At 42.5% G+C, this 16,229-nt stretch overlaps 6 protein-coding genes across 6 annotated transcripts; 3 read left to right on the forward strand and 3 right to left on the reverse strand.

The window, feature by feature from the left end:
• Positions 1 to 487: 487 nt before the first annotated feature.
• On the forward strand, positions 488 to 1,799 carry LOC140768799 (protein LEAD-SENSITIVE 1-like). Its single transcript, XM_073109218.1, has 3 exons — positions 488 to 642; positions 741 to 814; positions 945 to 1,799. The coding sequence occupies exons 1-3, from the start codon at positions 623 to 625 to the stop codon at positions 1,631 to 1,633; spliced, it is 783 nt and encodes a 260-aa protein (XP_072965319.1). The 5' UTR covers positions 488 to 622; the 3' UTR covers positions 1,634 to 1,799.
• Positions 1,800 to 2,197: 398 nt separating this feature from the next.
• On the reverse strand, positions 2,198 to 3,604 carry LOC140769258 (UDP-glycosyltransferase 91C1-like). Its single transcript, XM_073109920.1, has one exon. It carries the CDS (start codon positions 3,602 to 3,604, stop codon positions 2,198 to 2,200), a length of 1,407 nt encoding a protein of 468 aa, XP_072966021.1.
• Positions 3,605 to 5,642: 2,038 nt separating this feature from the next.
• Positions 5,643 to 7,049, reverse strand: LOC140769259 (UDP-glycosyltransferase 91C1-like). Its single transcript, XM_073109921.1, has one exon. It carries the CDS (start codon positions 7,047 to 7,049, stop codon positions 5,643 to 5,645), a length of 1,407 nt encoding a protein of 468 aa, XP_072966022.1.
• A 2,623-nt stretch (positions 7,050 to 9,672) lies between these two features.
• On the forward strand, positions 9,673 to 10,809 carry LOC140769260 (UDP-glycosyltransferase 91A1-like). The gene has a single exon (XM_073109922.1). It carries the CDS (start codon positions 9,673 to 9,675, stop codon positions 10,807 to 10,809), a length of 1,137 nt encoding a protein of 378 aa, XP_072966023.1.
• A 665-nt stretch (positions 10,810 to 11,474) lies between these two features.
• On the reverse strand, positions 11,475 to 12,852 carry LOC140769312 (protein LEAD-SENSITIVE 1-like). Its single transcript, XM_073109976.1, has 3 exons — positions 12,701 to 12,852; positions 12,478 to 12,551; positions 11,475 to 12,347 (listed from the first exon to the last, which is right to left on the reverse strand). Exons 1-3 carry the CDS (start codon positions 12,718 to 12,720, stop codon positions 11,659 to 11,661), a joined length of 783 nt encoding a protein of 260 aa, XP_072966077.1. The 5' UTR covers positions 12,721 to 12,852; the 3' UTR covers positions 11,475 to 11,658.
• A 1,941-nt stretch (positions 12,853 to 14,793) lies between these two features.
• On the forward strand, positions 14,794 to 15,774 carry LOC140769137 (uncharacterized). The gene has a single exon (XM_073109723.1). The coding sequence runs from the start codon at positions 15,055 to 15,057 to the stop codon at positions 15,736 to 15,738; it is 684 nt and encodes a 227-aa protein (XP_072965824.1). The 5' UTR covers positions 14,794 to 15,054; the 3' UTR covers positions 15,739 to 15,774.
• Positions 15,775 to 16,229: the final 455 nt, after the last annotated feature.

Raw genomic sequence — 16,229 nt, forward strand, 5'->3', positions numbered from 1 at the left:
CTTAGGTCTGGTTTGGTTTGAGATTAAGATTCAAACTTGATTAGTTAATCTTATTTTTTAGTTTTAATTCTTTAAAAAATAAATTTATAAAGATAATAAAAAGATGTTTAGTTATTGAACTAGTTTAGGAGTCCCTGAATCAATTTAAAATAAACAAGAACTTAGTATTTAATAAGATTACATGTGTCCGAGTTTGTAGGCGGTCTTGACAGTCCTTTGTGCGTGCATTACTGCATGAAGGCTGTGAGTCTTGTTATTCTTATATATCAGTGTACTTCTTTGTGGTATTATAGTTGTTAACCGCACCTGATCTCTCCTTTTACTGTGTATCAGTGTCAAAAGCAGTAATGAAATTAATATGTCTAGAGACTTTCATTAGAACAAAAAGTTTTGCAGTTATATTTCCTATTAGTATTAGAACGCCCTCCGATATATCAGACGCCTACGTCACCATAATATGCCTTCAAAGGCATCACAGATTCACACGTCGCCAAACGGAAACCGATTCCGTAAATAGATTTGAAGTCGGCAATCTTTATCTATTTCCATCCCTCCCTTTCTCTTTATTCCTCCTTCCCCTCCGCTCCACCGCCACCGAGATCGAGATCGAGATCAGAGAGTGATGGGGCTTCTTTCTAACAGGTTTGCCTTCTCAGTTAATTCCTTGCACATTTGATTAGAATTCGAATGATATTTTGGAGTTAAAATTTGAGAGTTGGATTATATAATTCGATATATAGGATTAAGAAGGAGAGGTTGAAGGCGGGGGATCACATCTACTCGTGGAGGACTGCGTATGTCTACGCCCATCATGGTAATTATTTGGGCTTTTATGATCTGTTCGATTGTTTTATAGTTTGGGATTTTTCGCTATTTATTTCAAATAACATTGGGATCATATCAGAATCCGATAGCTTGAAAATGTTAAAAATTAATCCCAACAGGGATATACGTGGGTGATGGTAAGGTCATCCATTTTACTAGAGGTCGAGGCCAAGAAGTTGGAACTGGGACTGCGCTTGATCTTATCCTCTTGAGCTCTGGCCCTAATCGAAGCGGAATTCCGTGCCCTAATTGCATCACCCAGATAAACGAGTCTCACGGAGTGGTCTCCTCTTGCCTCAACTGCTTCCTTGCCGGTGGCGTCCTCTACCGCTTTGAGTACGGCGTCAGCCCCGCCCTTTTCCTCGCCAAGGCTCGAGGTGGAACGTGCACTCTTGCAACCTCTGACCCAGATGAAATTGTAGTGCGGCGGGCCAATCGTTTACTCAGCAATGGCTTTAGATGTTATAATGTGTTCAAGAACAATTGCGAAGATTTCGCGATATATTGCAAGACGGGCCTTCTTGTTGCAGAGCAAGGAGTCGTCGGGCAAAGCGGGCAGGCAATATCGATCATAGGAGGGCCTCTGGCTGCTGTTTTGTCGACGCCGTTTCGCCTTGTTACGGCGAATGTGTATGGAATGGCTGCAACGGCGGTAGGAGTTTACTGTGCCAGCCGTTACGTTGCTGACATTGGCAACCGGAGAGACGTGGTGAAAGTGGAAGTGGATGATCTGGCTGCTGGGCTTGCAACAGGGAGGCTTCAGGCCGCCGACAGTGGAAATCAGTTGGCTTTTCCTGCACAATGCTAGGGATGGAAGAGAGTTGAAGTTACAGTGGGTATTGGTTGCTCATTCTGAGTGATTCTTATCAATAACATTCACTGGTACATCATTCCTGATATGCTCAGTTATTTATACTAAGATTCTATGTACCGTTCGAGATATACTTATAAAGCTATGATGCAACTTGCGAGAAGGAATTTATCTTGACAAGGTTAATTGTGCATCTTGTTATAGTCTTCTTTTCTGTTAGAGATGCTTCTTTCAATTTCACTTCCTAGTGAATACGGAAGGTTTGGCTATCATAATTAGCCTTTCATGGTACTTTGGTGTTCAAGGCAATCTTAAAGTGTTGCCTCTAAATATGGTTTATATGTTTGTTAGTGGTTTGCTCTGCTTGTTTGTCTTTCTTTGTGCCATGGAAGTATAGAATATTATTATATGAAGTTAAAGTAACAGCAGTACAAGAGGCAATGTCAATTATAACAATTCAACGATACAAAAAGGCCATCCAAATTTCAGACTCTTTCAGCACCCCAGTCCTTTGATTTGGAATAGTTGACAAAAGAGTACGAAATAATAAGATGAACAAACCTAACCCATTTTGGATGAATCCGAGTTCCGTTTGTGGTCCGACAAGTACTTGAGAAAATCCCTCACACACTGATCATTCAACTCTTCGTTTCCGAACATCTCTCTGCATTCCTCAACCTTGGTTCTAAAAGCTTCACCTTCTTCATCTACCATGACCAACCTCAGAGTTTTCGCTATCCCATCCCCATTAAACGATCCATCCTCCTCGTCTCTTGGCACCTCCATACTAATCCTCTTCTCCACCATGTGCCTCGCATTCAGCCCTTGATCAAACACCAGGGGCAGCAGCACAAGCTTCAACCCTAAACCAAGTCCTTCTATAATCGAGCTCCAACCCGCATGGGTCAAGAACCCACCAATTGCTGGGTGTGCTAAGATCTGGCTCTGAGGCACCCAACCCGTAAGCACTTCTCCTCTCCCGTCTACCCTTTTCTTGAACTCCTTTGGCAACCCGGATGAGTCTCTCAGTGCCCAAATGAATGGCAATCCGCATGACTCCAACCCAATTGCTATCTCACGCGTTTGTGCACTCGTTAGTTTTGCCTCGCTTCCAAACGCAGCAAACACAACGGACCTTTGTGTTTGCTTCTCCAGCCAGTTCATGGTGCTCTTCCATTCTTCTTCGAAGCTTGTTTCCCGCTGCAGAGGTGGTAAAAGTCCGACCGGGATCACTGGCTTCCGATAGATCTGTTCTAGTAGGTTGAACCACTCTTGTTCGAATTCACTGCAGCTGCGGACGGCGACGATCTGGCAATCTTGTATGGTCTTGCCGAAGCGATAGGTTTCCGACACACCGGAGCCGTCCCGTAGAGCCTCCTGCTCAAAGATCTCCTGGGCCTCGTAGCCCCGGTAGGCGACGGTGGTCGGAAAGTTTACCCACTCAGGCAGTTCCGCGAATTGCTCCGGAGTAGTCCGCGAATTGCTTACACCCATCAACGATGCTGGAGGGCCGATGAAGCCGAGGACAGCAGCGTTGACCACACTGAAATATGCGCACGGCACGTCAAATTCTTCCGCGATCGCAGGAACCCAATGCGCGGCGTAGTCTACTATTATCCAGTCGGGCTTCGACGGCAACGCTGTTTTTAGGAAGAGGCGTAGTTGGTGATCGAGACTGTCGTAGGCTCTGCGGAGATACGGTCGGAGACCGTCGGACGGGAGGTCTATCGTCGCCTCTACGTCCTCCGGTAGGTGTTCGACGATTGGCAAGCGGAATTCCACTAGATTGATGAGGTCTGATAATTGTGAGGGGAGCTTGGGGAATACTCTTGCAATGTTCTTAGGAGTGGAAATGAAGGAGACTCGATGGCCATATCGAGCTAGGCGTTTGGAGAGCTCGGTGAATGGTAAAAGGTGGCCAAAGGCAAGCCATGGAAACACAACGATGTGGAGATTTACATTGTCCATGCGGAGATCTAGGCTTGAAATGGCGAAGTGGAGGTGTGGAAGTCTATCGATCTATCTATCAAGTCCCTCTTATTAAGAGAGTAGGGCTGTCAGGCTTGACGAGCAGCTCGGGCTCGGCTCGGGTGAAGCTCGAGTCCGGCTCGGCTCGATCAGAACTGAGTCGAGCCCGAGCCATTATAATAAGCTCGAAATTAATATCGAGCCGAACCTGAGCTGGAGCCGGCTCGCTCAGGCTCGGCTCGATAGGCTCGATAGCCTGAGTCCCTATGACTAAGGACACGTGGCATAAGGAAATATTGCCACGTGTCCCTCACTAACTCATTCTCACCCGTAACCTACCCCAACATTCATCATCCTCACCTCACCGACCCTCACCTACCCTCACCTACCCTCACCTACCCCACCCTCATTAATTATTTCACCTTTCCCATCACATCACCTTCCCCATCATCAATTCCCCCACCCTCACCTTCACTCTCACCCTCATCCACCCGATCACCTTCACTCTTCCGTCCCCGTCGGTCTCCATTGGCAACGACGGCAAGCCACCACCACGGCGCCACACCTTCCTCTCCGTCGGCCTCCTCCAACTCCTCCTCCGTCGTTGGCCTCCTCCTCCTCCGTCGTCGGCCTCCTCCTCCATCCGTCTCCGACTCCTTCGGCAAGCCGCTGTCCATGTCGCCACCGCCCACGTCGCCACCGCCCACGTCGCCACCGCCTCATCCTCTAATCGAGCTCAGTTAGGTTCAGCTCGAGCTCGGCTCGGGTTGAGCTGAGCCGAGCCTGAGCAACATTGTGAGGCTCGAAACTAATTTCGAGCCGAGCCTGAGCCAGAGCCGGCTCGCTCAGGCTCGGCTCGTTTACACCCCTATAAGAGAGGAGAAGAGCCGAAAGATAGACTTGACGCAACTTGCAGGTGGTGGATGAAATAGAGAATTTCTGGGAGGTGTCTCTGCCAATTGAATCATCTTGATTGGTGTAATCTTATCCGTAGCGCAAAGTTTCAAGAATGTGAAACATTATCTTAAAAAAAGTTATCCCTTGTGTGTATATCTAATGTCATAAAAAAATAATATAATAAATGCAGATGATTTAATTAGATACTCAGATGTTTATAATATAAAAAATATGGAATATAAGGTAATAAATGATCAATCTCAAGCACAAGAGATATTTACTTAAAAGAATCTCAAATCCAATAAAAAACTATGAATTCAAAATATAAATCAATTACTAAAAACTATGACAGTTATAATAAATGTATAGATTATAATCTGGTTGGTTAAATTTGGATAAGAGTTGGTAGGTTTTCCATAGTGGATTAGTTGGTTGACTTGGTTCTATGGGCAAACTGCAAACAGGTGAGCAAACGTAATATTGAAAGATGCCAAGAGAAGCGAATCTCTTCGTGGTTCCGTAGTGTACTATTGTGGACTCAAGGCGTGTAAGCCCACAAGCTTCCAAGAGTTTTTTGTTTTTGTTTTTTTGTGCTGAATAACATATCTTTCAATAATCTCATATTTACTTATATATCCCTCTAAATTTAATATTTATATATGTACTATTTAAAACTTTTTATCTTTTTTTTATATATACAGTTTAGAGTTAACTAACTATTAAATTTTATATTTTTTCTTAATTAAGAGTATTTTTAATTTTCATTAAATTATTGAAACTTAACTTGAAAAATGGAGCCTTTATCATAGATGCTTGTCTCCATTTCACTTGCTAGTGAATACTGAAGATTTGGCAGTTATAATTATCCTTTCTTTGCTATTTGATGATGTTCAAGGCAATCTTAAAGTGTTGCCTCTAAATATGGTCTATATCTTTGTTGGTGATTTGCTGTGCTTGTTTGCCTTTTTTATGCCACGGATGCAATATAGAATGTTATCATATTTATGAAGTTGAAAGCAACAGCAGCACAAAAGGAAAAGGCAATGCCAATTATAACAATTGAACAATACACAAAAAGGCTTGCTGACCTTTGGTTTGGAATAGTTGACAAAAGAGTAGGGCATAAGTAATATAAACAAACCTAACCCATTTTGAATGAACCCGAGTTCCTTTTGTGGTCTGACAAGTAGTTCACAAAATCTCTCACACATCGATCATTCAACTCTTCGTTTCCGAACATCTCTCTGTATTCCTCAACCTTGGTTCTAAAAGCTTCACCTTCTTCATCTTCCATGACCAACCTCAGAGTCTTCGCTATGCCATCTCCAGTAAACGATCCATCCTCCTCGTCTCTTGGCACCTCCATACTAATCCTCTTCTCCACCATGTGCCTCGCATTCAGTCCTTGATCGAACATCAGAGGCAGCAGCACTAGCTTCAACCCTAAACCAAGTCCTTCTACAATCGAGCCCCAACCCGCATGGGTCAAGAACCCACCAATTGCTGGGTGTGCTAAGATCTGGCTCTGAGGCACCCAACCCGTAAGTACTTCTCCTCTCCCCTCAACCCTTTTCTTGAACTCCTTTGGCAATCCGGACGAGTCTCTCAGCGCCCAAATGAATGACAATCCAGATGACTCCAACCCAAGTGCTATCTCACGCACTAGTGCACTCGTTAGCTTTGCCTCGCTTCCAAACGCAGCAAACACAACGGACCTTTGTGTTTGCTTCTCCAGCCAGTTCATGGTGCTCTTCCATTCTTCTAAAAATCTTGTTTCGCGCTGCAGAGGAGGTAAAAATCCGACCGGGATCACCGGCTTCCGATAGATCTGTTCTAGTAGGTTGAACCACTCTTGTTCGAATTCACTGCAGCTGCGGACGGCGACGATCTGGCAATCTTGTATGGTCTTGCCGAAGCGATAGGCTTCCGACACACCGGAGGCGTCTGGTAGAGCACTTGGCTCGAATATCTCCCGGGCCTCGTAGCCCCGGTAGGCGACGGTGGTCGGAAAGTTTACCCACTCAGGCACTTCAGCGAACTGCTCCGGAGTAGTCCTTGTATTGCTTATACCCATCAAAGATTGAGGAGGACCCATGAAGCCGAGGGCAGCAGCGTTGAACCCGCTGAAGTATGCGGACGGCACGTCGAATTCTGAGGCGATCGCAGGAACCCAGTGCGCGGCGTAGTCTACAATTACCCAGTCGGGCTTCGCCGGCGATGCTCTTTGCAGGAAGAGGCGTAATTGATGATCGAGACCGTCGTAGGCTCTGCGAAGATACGGTCGAAGATCGTCAGACGGGAGGTCGACTGACGCCTCTGCATCTTCCGGTAGGTGTTCGACGTTTGGCAAGCGGAATTCTACTAGATTGATGAGGTGTGATAGGTGTGAAGGGATCTTGGGGAATACTCTTGCGATGTTCTTAGGAGTGGAAATGAAGGAGACTCGATGTCCATGCTGAGCTAGGCGTTTGGAGAGCTCGGTGAATGCTAAAAGGTGGCCGAAGGCAAGCCATGGGAACACAACGATGTGGAGATTGTCTGTATCCATCTGGAGATGTAGGATTGAAATGGGGAAGGGGATGTGGAAGTAGATAGATATCTATCGACTCCTTTTTATAAGTTTCAGTAAGACTGGAGAAGAGTCGAAAGTGAGGTAGACCTGACTCAACAAGCCATGGGAACACATCGAGTGAGGTAGATCTTGATTGGTGGTGTAATATTACCCCGTTAGTGCAAAGTTTCAAGAATAAAATATTAGCCGCTGGCGTGCTCTGACCAAATATTAAACACACCATCGTGACTCTTAGAGCCGTCATTAGAATCTATCCTGATTACTGATTATTTGGTCACTCTGAACTTCGAAGCCGAGCATTAATGAAACCGTGGGCTGCGTTCTGTGTCATCGAGAGTGACTCTATTTTGGTCAATGGTTCACACTTTCAGCGGTCTTGGAAAATGACTTCCCCTGTTCTGATCAATGGTTCGCGCTTGAAGTATCCAAGCTATCCGTGTTGAATAGCTGCGAGGCTTCTGTTAGTTTTTGTGATGTACAAATTTGTGAGAAAGCAACGCTCTCACGTGGTGTGAATTTTTTTGATTAGTATAAAGATTAATAGCACAATCTTTTCCTATTTGATAATTAAAATTAAAGATGTTTCAGTTTGAAGAATAGTGCTGACAAAATTCTTATTGAAATATGTTTGAACAAGTTCCGATTTCATTCGGATAAGATAAATCTAATTTTTCCGGTGCAAATGAAATTTTTTATAGAGCAATATATTTTCAATGTGAGAAAGACATTCGTACAGGCTTTTTTATTCAGATGGGCTACACTCGGAACACTCAAGCGTTTGAACGAGATTTAGTCTGTTTGAATGGAGCACAGAAGATTTATGTTTTTCAGTACAAGTTCTCTAAATTATGATTTTTTACGAGCTTATTGACTCAAGGGTTAAAGAGACGATGATTTTTAACCCTGAGGGTCACTAAGATTGGATATTAAGCACGAAAACAGTATATTAAGTAGAATTCAAGCAAATCACTTTAAAGATAGTTATGACTAGTACTAGTGTTATGAACCGGTTTGATCCAATTTATAGCGGTTCTGCACGAGATTTGGGATCTACAGGTAGAAGCACGGATTCCTAGGTATATGATGGAGATGATGATGGAGAGGATGCTGAGTAGTTGATGAAGGTGGCTCGGCAATAAATGATGGTAGTGGTAAAAACCGTACGGGAGATAAAATGATTAAGATAAAGAGACGAAGGGGGAGAAGTAGGCCTACTCTACGGGAGTAGGGTATTGGTTACCAATAAGGGAATTGGGTGCCAATGGAAGAGAGGTGGCGCTGGTTGGTAAAGCACCAAGGCAAAAGCCAATTAATCTTTCATTTCAAGCATGCCTAAGATACAAACTATAAGGCTCTATTTATAGACATTAAATCAAAAGATCTAAAACAAATTTAACTAAATGAATTTTCTTTATCTTCTCGGATTAACTCTTCGTTTTATCGTAGATAAATTCCGAATTTTGAAAAGTGGTAAATACCAAAGTTGTAGATCTGAAGGTTGGTGATCTCATTCAACTAGTTTGATATTATTTAAATATCTGTAGGATATTCTGCGAATATTTTTTCAAAATTAGACAAAACTTAATTTAACTAATTAAATAAAATCCTAACATATTAAGACTTTAACTAAACCACATAAGAATAATAAATAAAATAACTAGACTTTCTATCAAGTCCAATATCTTTCAAGATGATATGATCTAATCTGGAATCACATCAAATAGATAGTATATAAGTATTTTATAATCGATGATTATTATAGTGTTTAGTTTAATCAAAAAAAAAAAGAGAGATGTCATTTTTTTACTCTTGTCCAATAAATAATTTTTTCACATTAAAAAAAATTATGTTAGTACGTGCTCTTACGTTTCAAATATTAACTATTATTTAATAATTTAATTAGAAAAACATCATCTAGAATGATCCAGGATTCCCGCTGTTTTTAAATCCATTAATACACGGCGAGATGGCGAGATTCGCTTCTCTTGGCTGGCCTGTTTGCCTGCCCATAGAACGAACCAAACTTATCCATTGTAGAAAACCTTCCTTACCCAAATCGCACACGCCAAAACCACAACCTTCGAGTCCCTTTCTACTGCGTTGGAATAAACGAAAGAGTTAAAACTGATTGATGTATCCATATGAAAAACTTCTAGTTGTTAGGGAATTAACTGCACATTTTTTTTAGCTTGGGATCATCTGCTAGATCCATATGATCCGGCCCAATAAGTATTCTTTATTGACAAGCAGTAGCACGTGGTAATATATTTTTTTTATGTCAAGAGAGTAAACTGCAGATGTTTTAAACTAACCCCATATAATTATGCTTTAAACCAATAAAACCTGTTGTTACAGCTCGTCCGATCATAATTATAGTTTAAAGTGATACTAATAAAATCGATACCAGTTTCAACACGTGAAAAAGGGCATATTAGTCGATGGTACCAGATGAGTAAAACCGGTAAAACCGGCTGTTACAGTCAGGTCTACCTCACTCTATCGACTCTTCTCCAGTCTTACTGAAACTTATAAAACGGAGTCGATAGATATCTTTCTACTTCTACACCTCCAATTCGCCATTTCAAGCCTAGATCTCCGCATGGACACTGTAAATCTCCACATCGTTGTGTTCCCATGGCTTGCCTTTGGCCACCTTTTACCATTCACCGAGCTCTCCAAACGCCTAGCTCGATATGGCCATCGAGTCTCCTTCATTTCCACTCCTAAGAACATTGCAAGAGTATTCCCCAAGCTCCCCTCACAATTATCAGACCTCATCAATCTAGTGGAATTCCGCTTGCCAATCGTCGAACACCTACCGGAGGACGTAGAGGCGACGACAGACCTCCCGTCCGACGGTCTCCGACCGTATCTCCGCAGAGCCTACGACAGTCTCGATCACCAACAACGCCTCTTCCTAAAAACAGCGTTGCCGTCGAAGCCCGACTGGATAATAGTAGACTACGCCGCGCATTGGGTTCCTGCGATCGCGGAAGAATTTGACGTGCCGTGCGCATATTTCAGTGTGTTCAACGCTGCTGTCCTCGGCTTCATCGGCCCTCCAGCATCGTTGATGGGTGTAAGCAATTCACGGACTACTCCGGAGCAATTCGCGGAAGTGCCTGAGTGGGTAAACTTTCCGACCACCGTCGCCTACCGGGGCTACGAGGCCCAGGAGATCTTTGAGCAGGAGTCTCTACGGGACGGCTCCGGTGTGTCGGAAACCTATCGCTTCGGCAAGACCATACAAGATTGCCAGATCGTCGCCGTCCGCAGCTGCAGTGAATTCGAACAGGAGTGGTTCAACCTACTAGAACAGATCTATCGGAAGCCAGTGATCCCGGTCGGACTTTTACCACCTCTGCAGCGGGAAACAAGCTTCGAAGAAGAATGGAAGAGCACCATGAACTGGCTGGAGAAGCAAACACAAAGGTCCGTTGTGTTTGCTGCGTTTGGAAGCGAGGCAAAACTAACGAGTGCACAAACGCGTGAGATAGCAATTGGGTTGGAGTCATGCGGATTGCCATTCATTTGGGCACTGAGACTCATCCGGGTTGCCAAAGGAGTTCAAGAAAAGGGTAGACGGGAGAGGAGAAGTGCTTACGGGTTGGGTGCCTCAGAGCCAGATCTTAGCACACCCAGCAATTGGTGGGTTCTTGACCCATGCGGGTTGGAGCTCGATTATAGAAGGACTTGGTTTAGGGTTGAAGCTTGTGCTGCTGCCCCTGGTGTTTGATCAAGGGCTGAATGCGAGGCACATGGTGGAGAAGAGGATTAGTATGGAGGTGCCAAGAGACGAGGAGGATGGATCGTTTAATGGGGATGGGATAGCGAAAACTCTGAGGTTGGTCATGGTAGATGAAGAAGGCGAAGCTTTTAGAACCAAGGTTGAGGAATGCAGAGAGATGTTCGGAAACGAAGAGTTGAATGATCAGTGTGTGAGGGATTTTCTCAAGTACTTGTCGGACCACAAACGGAACTCGGATTCATCCAAAATGGGTTAGGTTTGTTTATCTTATTATTTCGTACTCTTTTGTCCACTAGTCCAAATCAAAGGACAGGTGTGCTGAAAGAGTCTGGGATTTGGATGGCCTTTTTGTATCGTTGAATTGTTATAATTGTCATTGCCTCTTGTACTGCTGTTACTTTAACTTCATATAATAATATTCTATACATCCATGGCACAAAGAAAGACAAACAAGCAGAGCAAACCACTAACAAACATATAAACCATATTTAGAGGCAACACTTTAAGATTGCCTTGAACACCAAAGTACCATGAAAGGCTAATTATGATAGCCAAACCTTCCGTATTCACTAGGAAGTGAAATTGAAAGAAGCATCTCTAACAGAAAAGAAGACTATACCAAGATGCACAATTAACCTTGCAATGGACTGCCCTTGTCAAAGATAAATTCCTTCTCGCAAGTTGCATCATAGCGTTATAAGTATATATCGAACGGTACATAGAATCTTAGTATAAATAACTGAGCATATCAGGAATGATGTACCAGTGAATGTTATTGATAAGAATCACTCAGAATGAGCAACCAATACCCACTGTAACTTCAACTCTCTTCCATCCCTAGCATTGTGCAGGCAAAGCCAACTGATTTCCACTGTCGGCGGCCTGAAGCCTCCCTGTTGCAAGCCCAGCAGCCAGATCATCCACTTCCACTTTCACCACGTCTCTCCGGTTGCCAATGTCAGCAACGTAACGGCTGGCACAGTAAACTCCTACCGCCGTTGCAGCCATTCCATACACATTCGCCGTAACAAGGCGAAACGGCGTCGACAAAACAGCAGCCAGAGGCCCTCCTATGATCGATATTGCCTGCCCGCTTTGCCCGACGACTCCTTGCTCTGCAACAAGAAGGCCCGTCTTGCAATATATCGCGAAATCTTCGCAATTGTTCTTGAACACATTATAACATCTAAAGCCATTGCTGAGTAAACGATTGGCCCGCGGCACTACAATTTCATCTGGGTCAGAGGTTGCAAGAGTGCACGTTCCACCTCGAGCCTTGGCGAGGAAAAGGGCGGGGCTGACGCCGTACTCAAAGCGGTAGAGGACGCCACCGGCAAGGAAGCAGTTGAGGCAAGAGGAGACCACTCCGTGAGACTCGTTTATCTGGGTGATGCAATTAGGGCACGGAATTCCGCTTCGATTAGGGCCAGAGCTCAAGAGGATAAGATCAAGCGCAGTCCCAGTTCCAACTTCTTGGCCTCGACCTCTAGTAAAATGGATGACCTTACCATCACCCACGTATATCCCTGTTGGGATTAATTTTTAACATTTTCAAGCTATCGGATTCTGATATGATCCCAATGTTATTTGAAATAAATAGCGAAAAATCCCAAACTATAAAACAATCGAACAGATCATAAAAGCCCAAATAATTACCATGATGGGCGTAGACATACGCAGTCCTCCACGAGTAGATGTGATCCCCCGCCTTCAACCTCTCCTTCTTAATCCTATATATCGAATTATATAATCCAACTCTCAAATTTTAACTCCAAAAACAAGTAATAGTCCAAGATACAGGCACGAACCGAAAACGGAAATAAGTAAATATCATTCGAATTCTAATCAAATGTGCAAGGAATTAACTGAGAAGGCAAACCTGTTAGAAAGAAGCCCCATCACTCTCTGATCTCGATCGCGGTGGCGGTGGACAGCAGGGGAGGAGGAATAAAGAGAAGAGAGGAGGACTTAGAAATAGTCAAAAAGATGCCCGTCCCCGTGTGATGCCTTCGCGTATTTGCCTATAAATAATTACGGCGACGTGGCCGTGTGATATATCGGACGGCTGTCGCTTTTTCTTCTGCAACCCGTTCTAATACTAATAGGAAAAATAATTGCAACTTAATAAATTATCTGCATTCTTTACGATTTCCTTTTTCATATATAAAAATTATTGTTGAGACTATCCCTATTTTTTGCAGTTAATTAACTGCTTATGATATTGTCATTGTCCGAGGAACTTATATCCAGAGACGTGTAGCATTTGACTGCCGTCCTATCGCACCGCTAAAGTTTCTAAGAAGAATTCTTTTTAGACTAAAACTATGCATTAGGCGGATTGAGATACGCTTTCTCGCATCTCTTTATATGCTTGACGATTGTTTATTTGTATCTCAATGCGACTTAATTGTCACGGATGTTGATGCGGTTTCATGGATTATCTAGATAACTTTGCTACCCACGATTCTTTTGGACTTCTAAGGTTGACGAAGATAAGACTCATAAGATTTACAAGGTTTCCACCGATGAGATTGGAAATTTATTTTTGTAAAATAGTTAGTTACAAAATGTAAGATATTTAAAAGAAAAAAAAAATTTATAAAAAAACTATTAATCTTATCTAATAACGAGACCATTATTCTTTGTGATTTTTAACCTCGTTAATTTTTAAAATTATTATTACTATCTCAGTGATTCTTGATATGAAACCTTTCATAAATCGGTAAAGATTAAATCTTAATATCTTCCGTCATCAACTCTTTCGATTTCAGTAATCTTAATCTCTCTTAACTTTAAAGTGAAGACGCAAATAACACTAGAGTAAAAACTTAGGGATAGATCTCTAAGTCATTTATATAGATACCAAAACAATCCTAAAAATAATGTAGATTGGACTTGGAAAATCCACAAACCATGCTTTCTCCCTAGGGGTAAAATTTTCACCGTGAGTTTTGATCTAAATTCATCGAAACCTATTATCAACTCTTGATATTTATGAATTTCTTTGTCATGTTCTAACCACTTTTGAATAGTTAGAACCACATTTCTTAACCTTTGTTTTTTGAGCACTTCTTTAGTACAATTAAGATAATTGTATATCAATCGATTTGATTAAAATCTAATAGTTAAGATATTTGATAATATAATAGGAATGCAACAAATTTAAAAGATATTACCGCTTCTATCATTAATTATTATTTTTAAATATATTACTTTGCATATTATTTTTTGATAATGATATTATCTTAATAATTTATCAAGTAAAAGACATATATATTCTTAACTATGAGCAATGTATATATATATCATAATAAGTCTATTTAATTATTTTTATTATTTAAATATATCTCTCGCTAGTTTAAGATTAATTTAAATTAAATTTAATAACATATAGAGATAGAGAATCATATTTAAATTGAAATCTATCTCTAAAGAATCAAATACAAATGGTTTAATATTAAATAACATCTCGTATAATTAAGATATAATCATAATTTATCACAATCATATCTAAGAGAGAAAATTTTAATAAAAAAAAAATGTGTAATTTGGAAGTTAGCACAAATTACCAAATATTCTTGACTAATATACTCTCTTTTCTATGTAATGTGGTTTTGGAACCGGTATCAAGAAATTGATATAGGATGTGAAAACTAACTTTTAAAATTATAAGTTTTAGAATGGTATCGAAGCATTTGCCTTATTTTTTACTTCAAACTTTGTACTAGCGTTCTCTGAGACAATGCTTAACAAGAAATAAATCTATACTAGTGCTAATGATCATGAGTAGAAATGATTACGAAAACTATACTTCTGTTATTACTAGAGATTATGAGGATTTAATATAGTGGTATTGGTTTTCGGTTCTTTTTTTCTTTTATTTTCTTCGATTCGTTCCTTTTTATGGTGTTGTGATCTTCAGCCATCTGGGTTTCTGAATTCGTACTGGTGTGGAAGAAACAATTATTTCTCTCCTCACTCCAGCCTCTCCGACTCCTACTCATAGTATGTATGAGATCACGAAGACATGGCAACGGTTTAGATTGCCCAACTGAATTCGAATTTGAATAGGACACGAATTGGTAACGGTTTCGACGCGGGTTAGAAACCTATATATATACCTCGCTGCCATTGCCCTTCCGCAGTTTTCCCCTCCTCAATCAGTCACTACTCCGTTCTGTTCTGTTCTAAGTTCTCTCCTTTCTTTCTGTTGACAATTCTCGTCGAGAATTCATGGCGTTGCCAACGGAAATCCACCTTGAGGTTTTGTTCGCACAGAGCTTGCCATCTATGGCGGAGGTCAGGATGGTCGTCTCGAGAGTTCATTGCTATTGGGGAGTCGAGGAGGTCACGCACGACCTCTCCTTCCGCCGACCGCCCAGGCATCTTCGTCTCCAGGAGGTCACGAAGCGCACCATCTTCTCCATGCTCGCGGGCGTCCACCATCCGGACGCCGAGGACGTCGTGTTCTGGACGGACCACATCTCTGCCTTCGCCCACGATGCGGCTGCCGCTGCCCACGAACACGGATGCGGTTCTTTCGCCGTCGTCGCCGAGATCAAGATCTTTGACGTGGAGCCACCTAGGTGGGTCTTACAGCAAGCAGCCGCGGTGGTGCCCTGGCAGTATGTTCAAGAAACGCAGGAGGTTGACCAGGTATTGCTGCTGCCGGCGGCCGAGGAACGCAGGGTGCCTCCACGGCAATCATCTCCTGTCAGGAAGCCGGAAAGAATTAGATACAAAGTGGGAGAAGAATCGACAACGAATTGCGTAATTTGCCTGGATGATTTCGTGCCGGAATCACAACTGAGAAAGACGCCGTGTTCTCACGTCTTCCACGAGAGCTGCCTCAGCCGGTGGCTGCAGGAGAGCCGCGCGTGCCCACTTTGCCGGTTCGCTTTGCCGTTTGAGACATAATCTAAAAACCAGGGCCCCCTCTTCTCGTATTTCTGATGTTCTCGTCCAATTTTTGTAAAACGTACTGTTAGACGTCAATGACAAAGTAATAGAATGAGTCCTCAGTTTTTAAAATGAATTTTCTTCTTCTATACTCTTGTCATCTTCCACTGCCATCTGGATTTCTGTACTTCTCTCGGTGTGGTAGATATATATATATATATATACACACTTTGTTTGGTTTTAGTTTTTTGGGATAAGGAGGGGTTTATCCCAAATCTCCCAGCGACCAAACGAGCCAAAACCCTCAGATGCTTTAAGATGACTTCTACAAAGATTGCAAACCATTACAGAACAGATGAATCACTTTCCAAGATCAACGAGAACCACGAGCAGAATAGAGGAGTGTCACTTTCCAAGATCGCAGATCGCAGATCGCAGCCCACAGAATTCGCCGGTTTCAAGATACGATCGACTTTAAAGTGACCAGACGAGTCCAAATGTCAATTCTA

Source organism: Typha angustifolia, chromosome 10 (genome assembly GCF_048772165.1).
Source record: "Typha angustifolia cultivar Huaian chromosome 10, ASM4877216v1, whole genome shotgun sequence".
Lineage (NCBI taxonomy): Eukaryota > Viridiplantae > Streptophyta > Magnoliopsida > Poales > Typhaceae > Typha > Typha angustifolia.

Excerpts from the sequence above, each read along its gene's own strand:
- LOC140768799 (XM_073109218.1), top strand. The coding sequence starts at position 623 with ATGGGGCTTCTTTCTAACAG. Across the intron at positions 643-740 it reads ATGGGGCTTCTTTCTAACAG|GATTAAGAAGGAGAGGTTGA; the intron begins GTTTGCCTTCTC and ends TTCGATATATAG. Across the intron at positions 815-944 it reads GTATGTCTACGCCCATCATG|GGATATACGTGGGTGATGGT; the intron begins GTAATTATTTGG and ends TAATCCCAACAG.
- LOC140769258 (XM_073109920.1), bottom strand. The coding sequence starts at position 3,604 with ATGGACAATGTAAATCTCCACATCGTTGTGTTTCCATGGCTTGCCTTT.
- LOC140769259 (XM_073109921.1), bottom strand. The coding sequence starts at position 7,049 with ATGGATACAGACAATCTCCACATCGTTGTGTTCCCATGGCTTGCCTTC.
- LOC140769260 (XM_073109922.1), top strand. The coding sequence starts at position 9,673 with ATGGACACTGTAAATCTCCACATCGTTGTGTTCCCATGGCTTGCCTTT.
- LOC140769312 (XM_073109976.1), bottom strand. The coding sequence starts at position 12,720 with ATGGGGCTTCTTTCTAACAG. Across the intron at positions 12,552-12,700 it reads ATGGGGCTTCTTTCTAACAG|GATTAAGAAGGAGAGGTTGA; the intron begins GTTTGCCTTCTC and ends TTCGATATATAG. Across the intron at positions 12,348-12,477 it reads GTATGTCTACGCCCATCATG|GGATATACGTGGGTGATGGT; the intron begins GTAATTATTTGG and ends TAATCCCAACAG.
- LOC140769137 (XM_073109723.1), top strand. The coding sequence starts at position 15,055 with ATGGCGTTGCCAACGGAAATCCACCTTGAGGTTTTGTTCGCACAGAGC.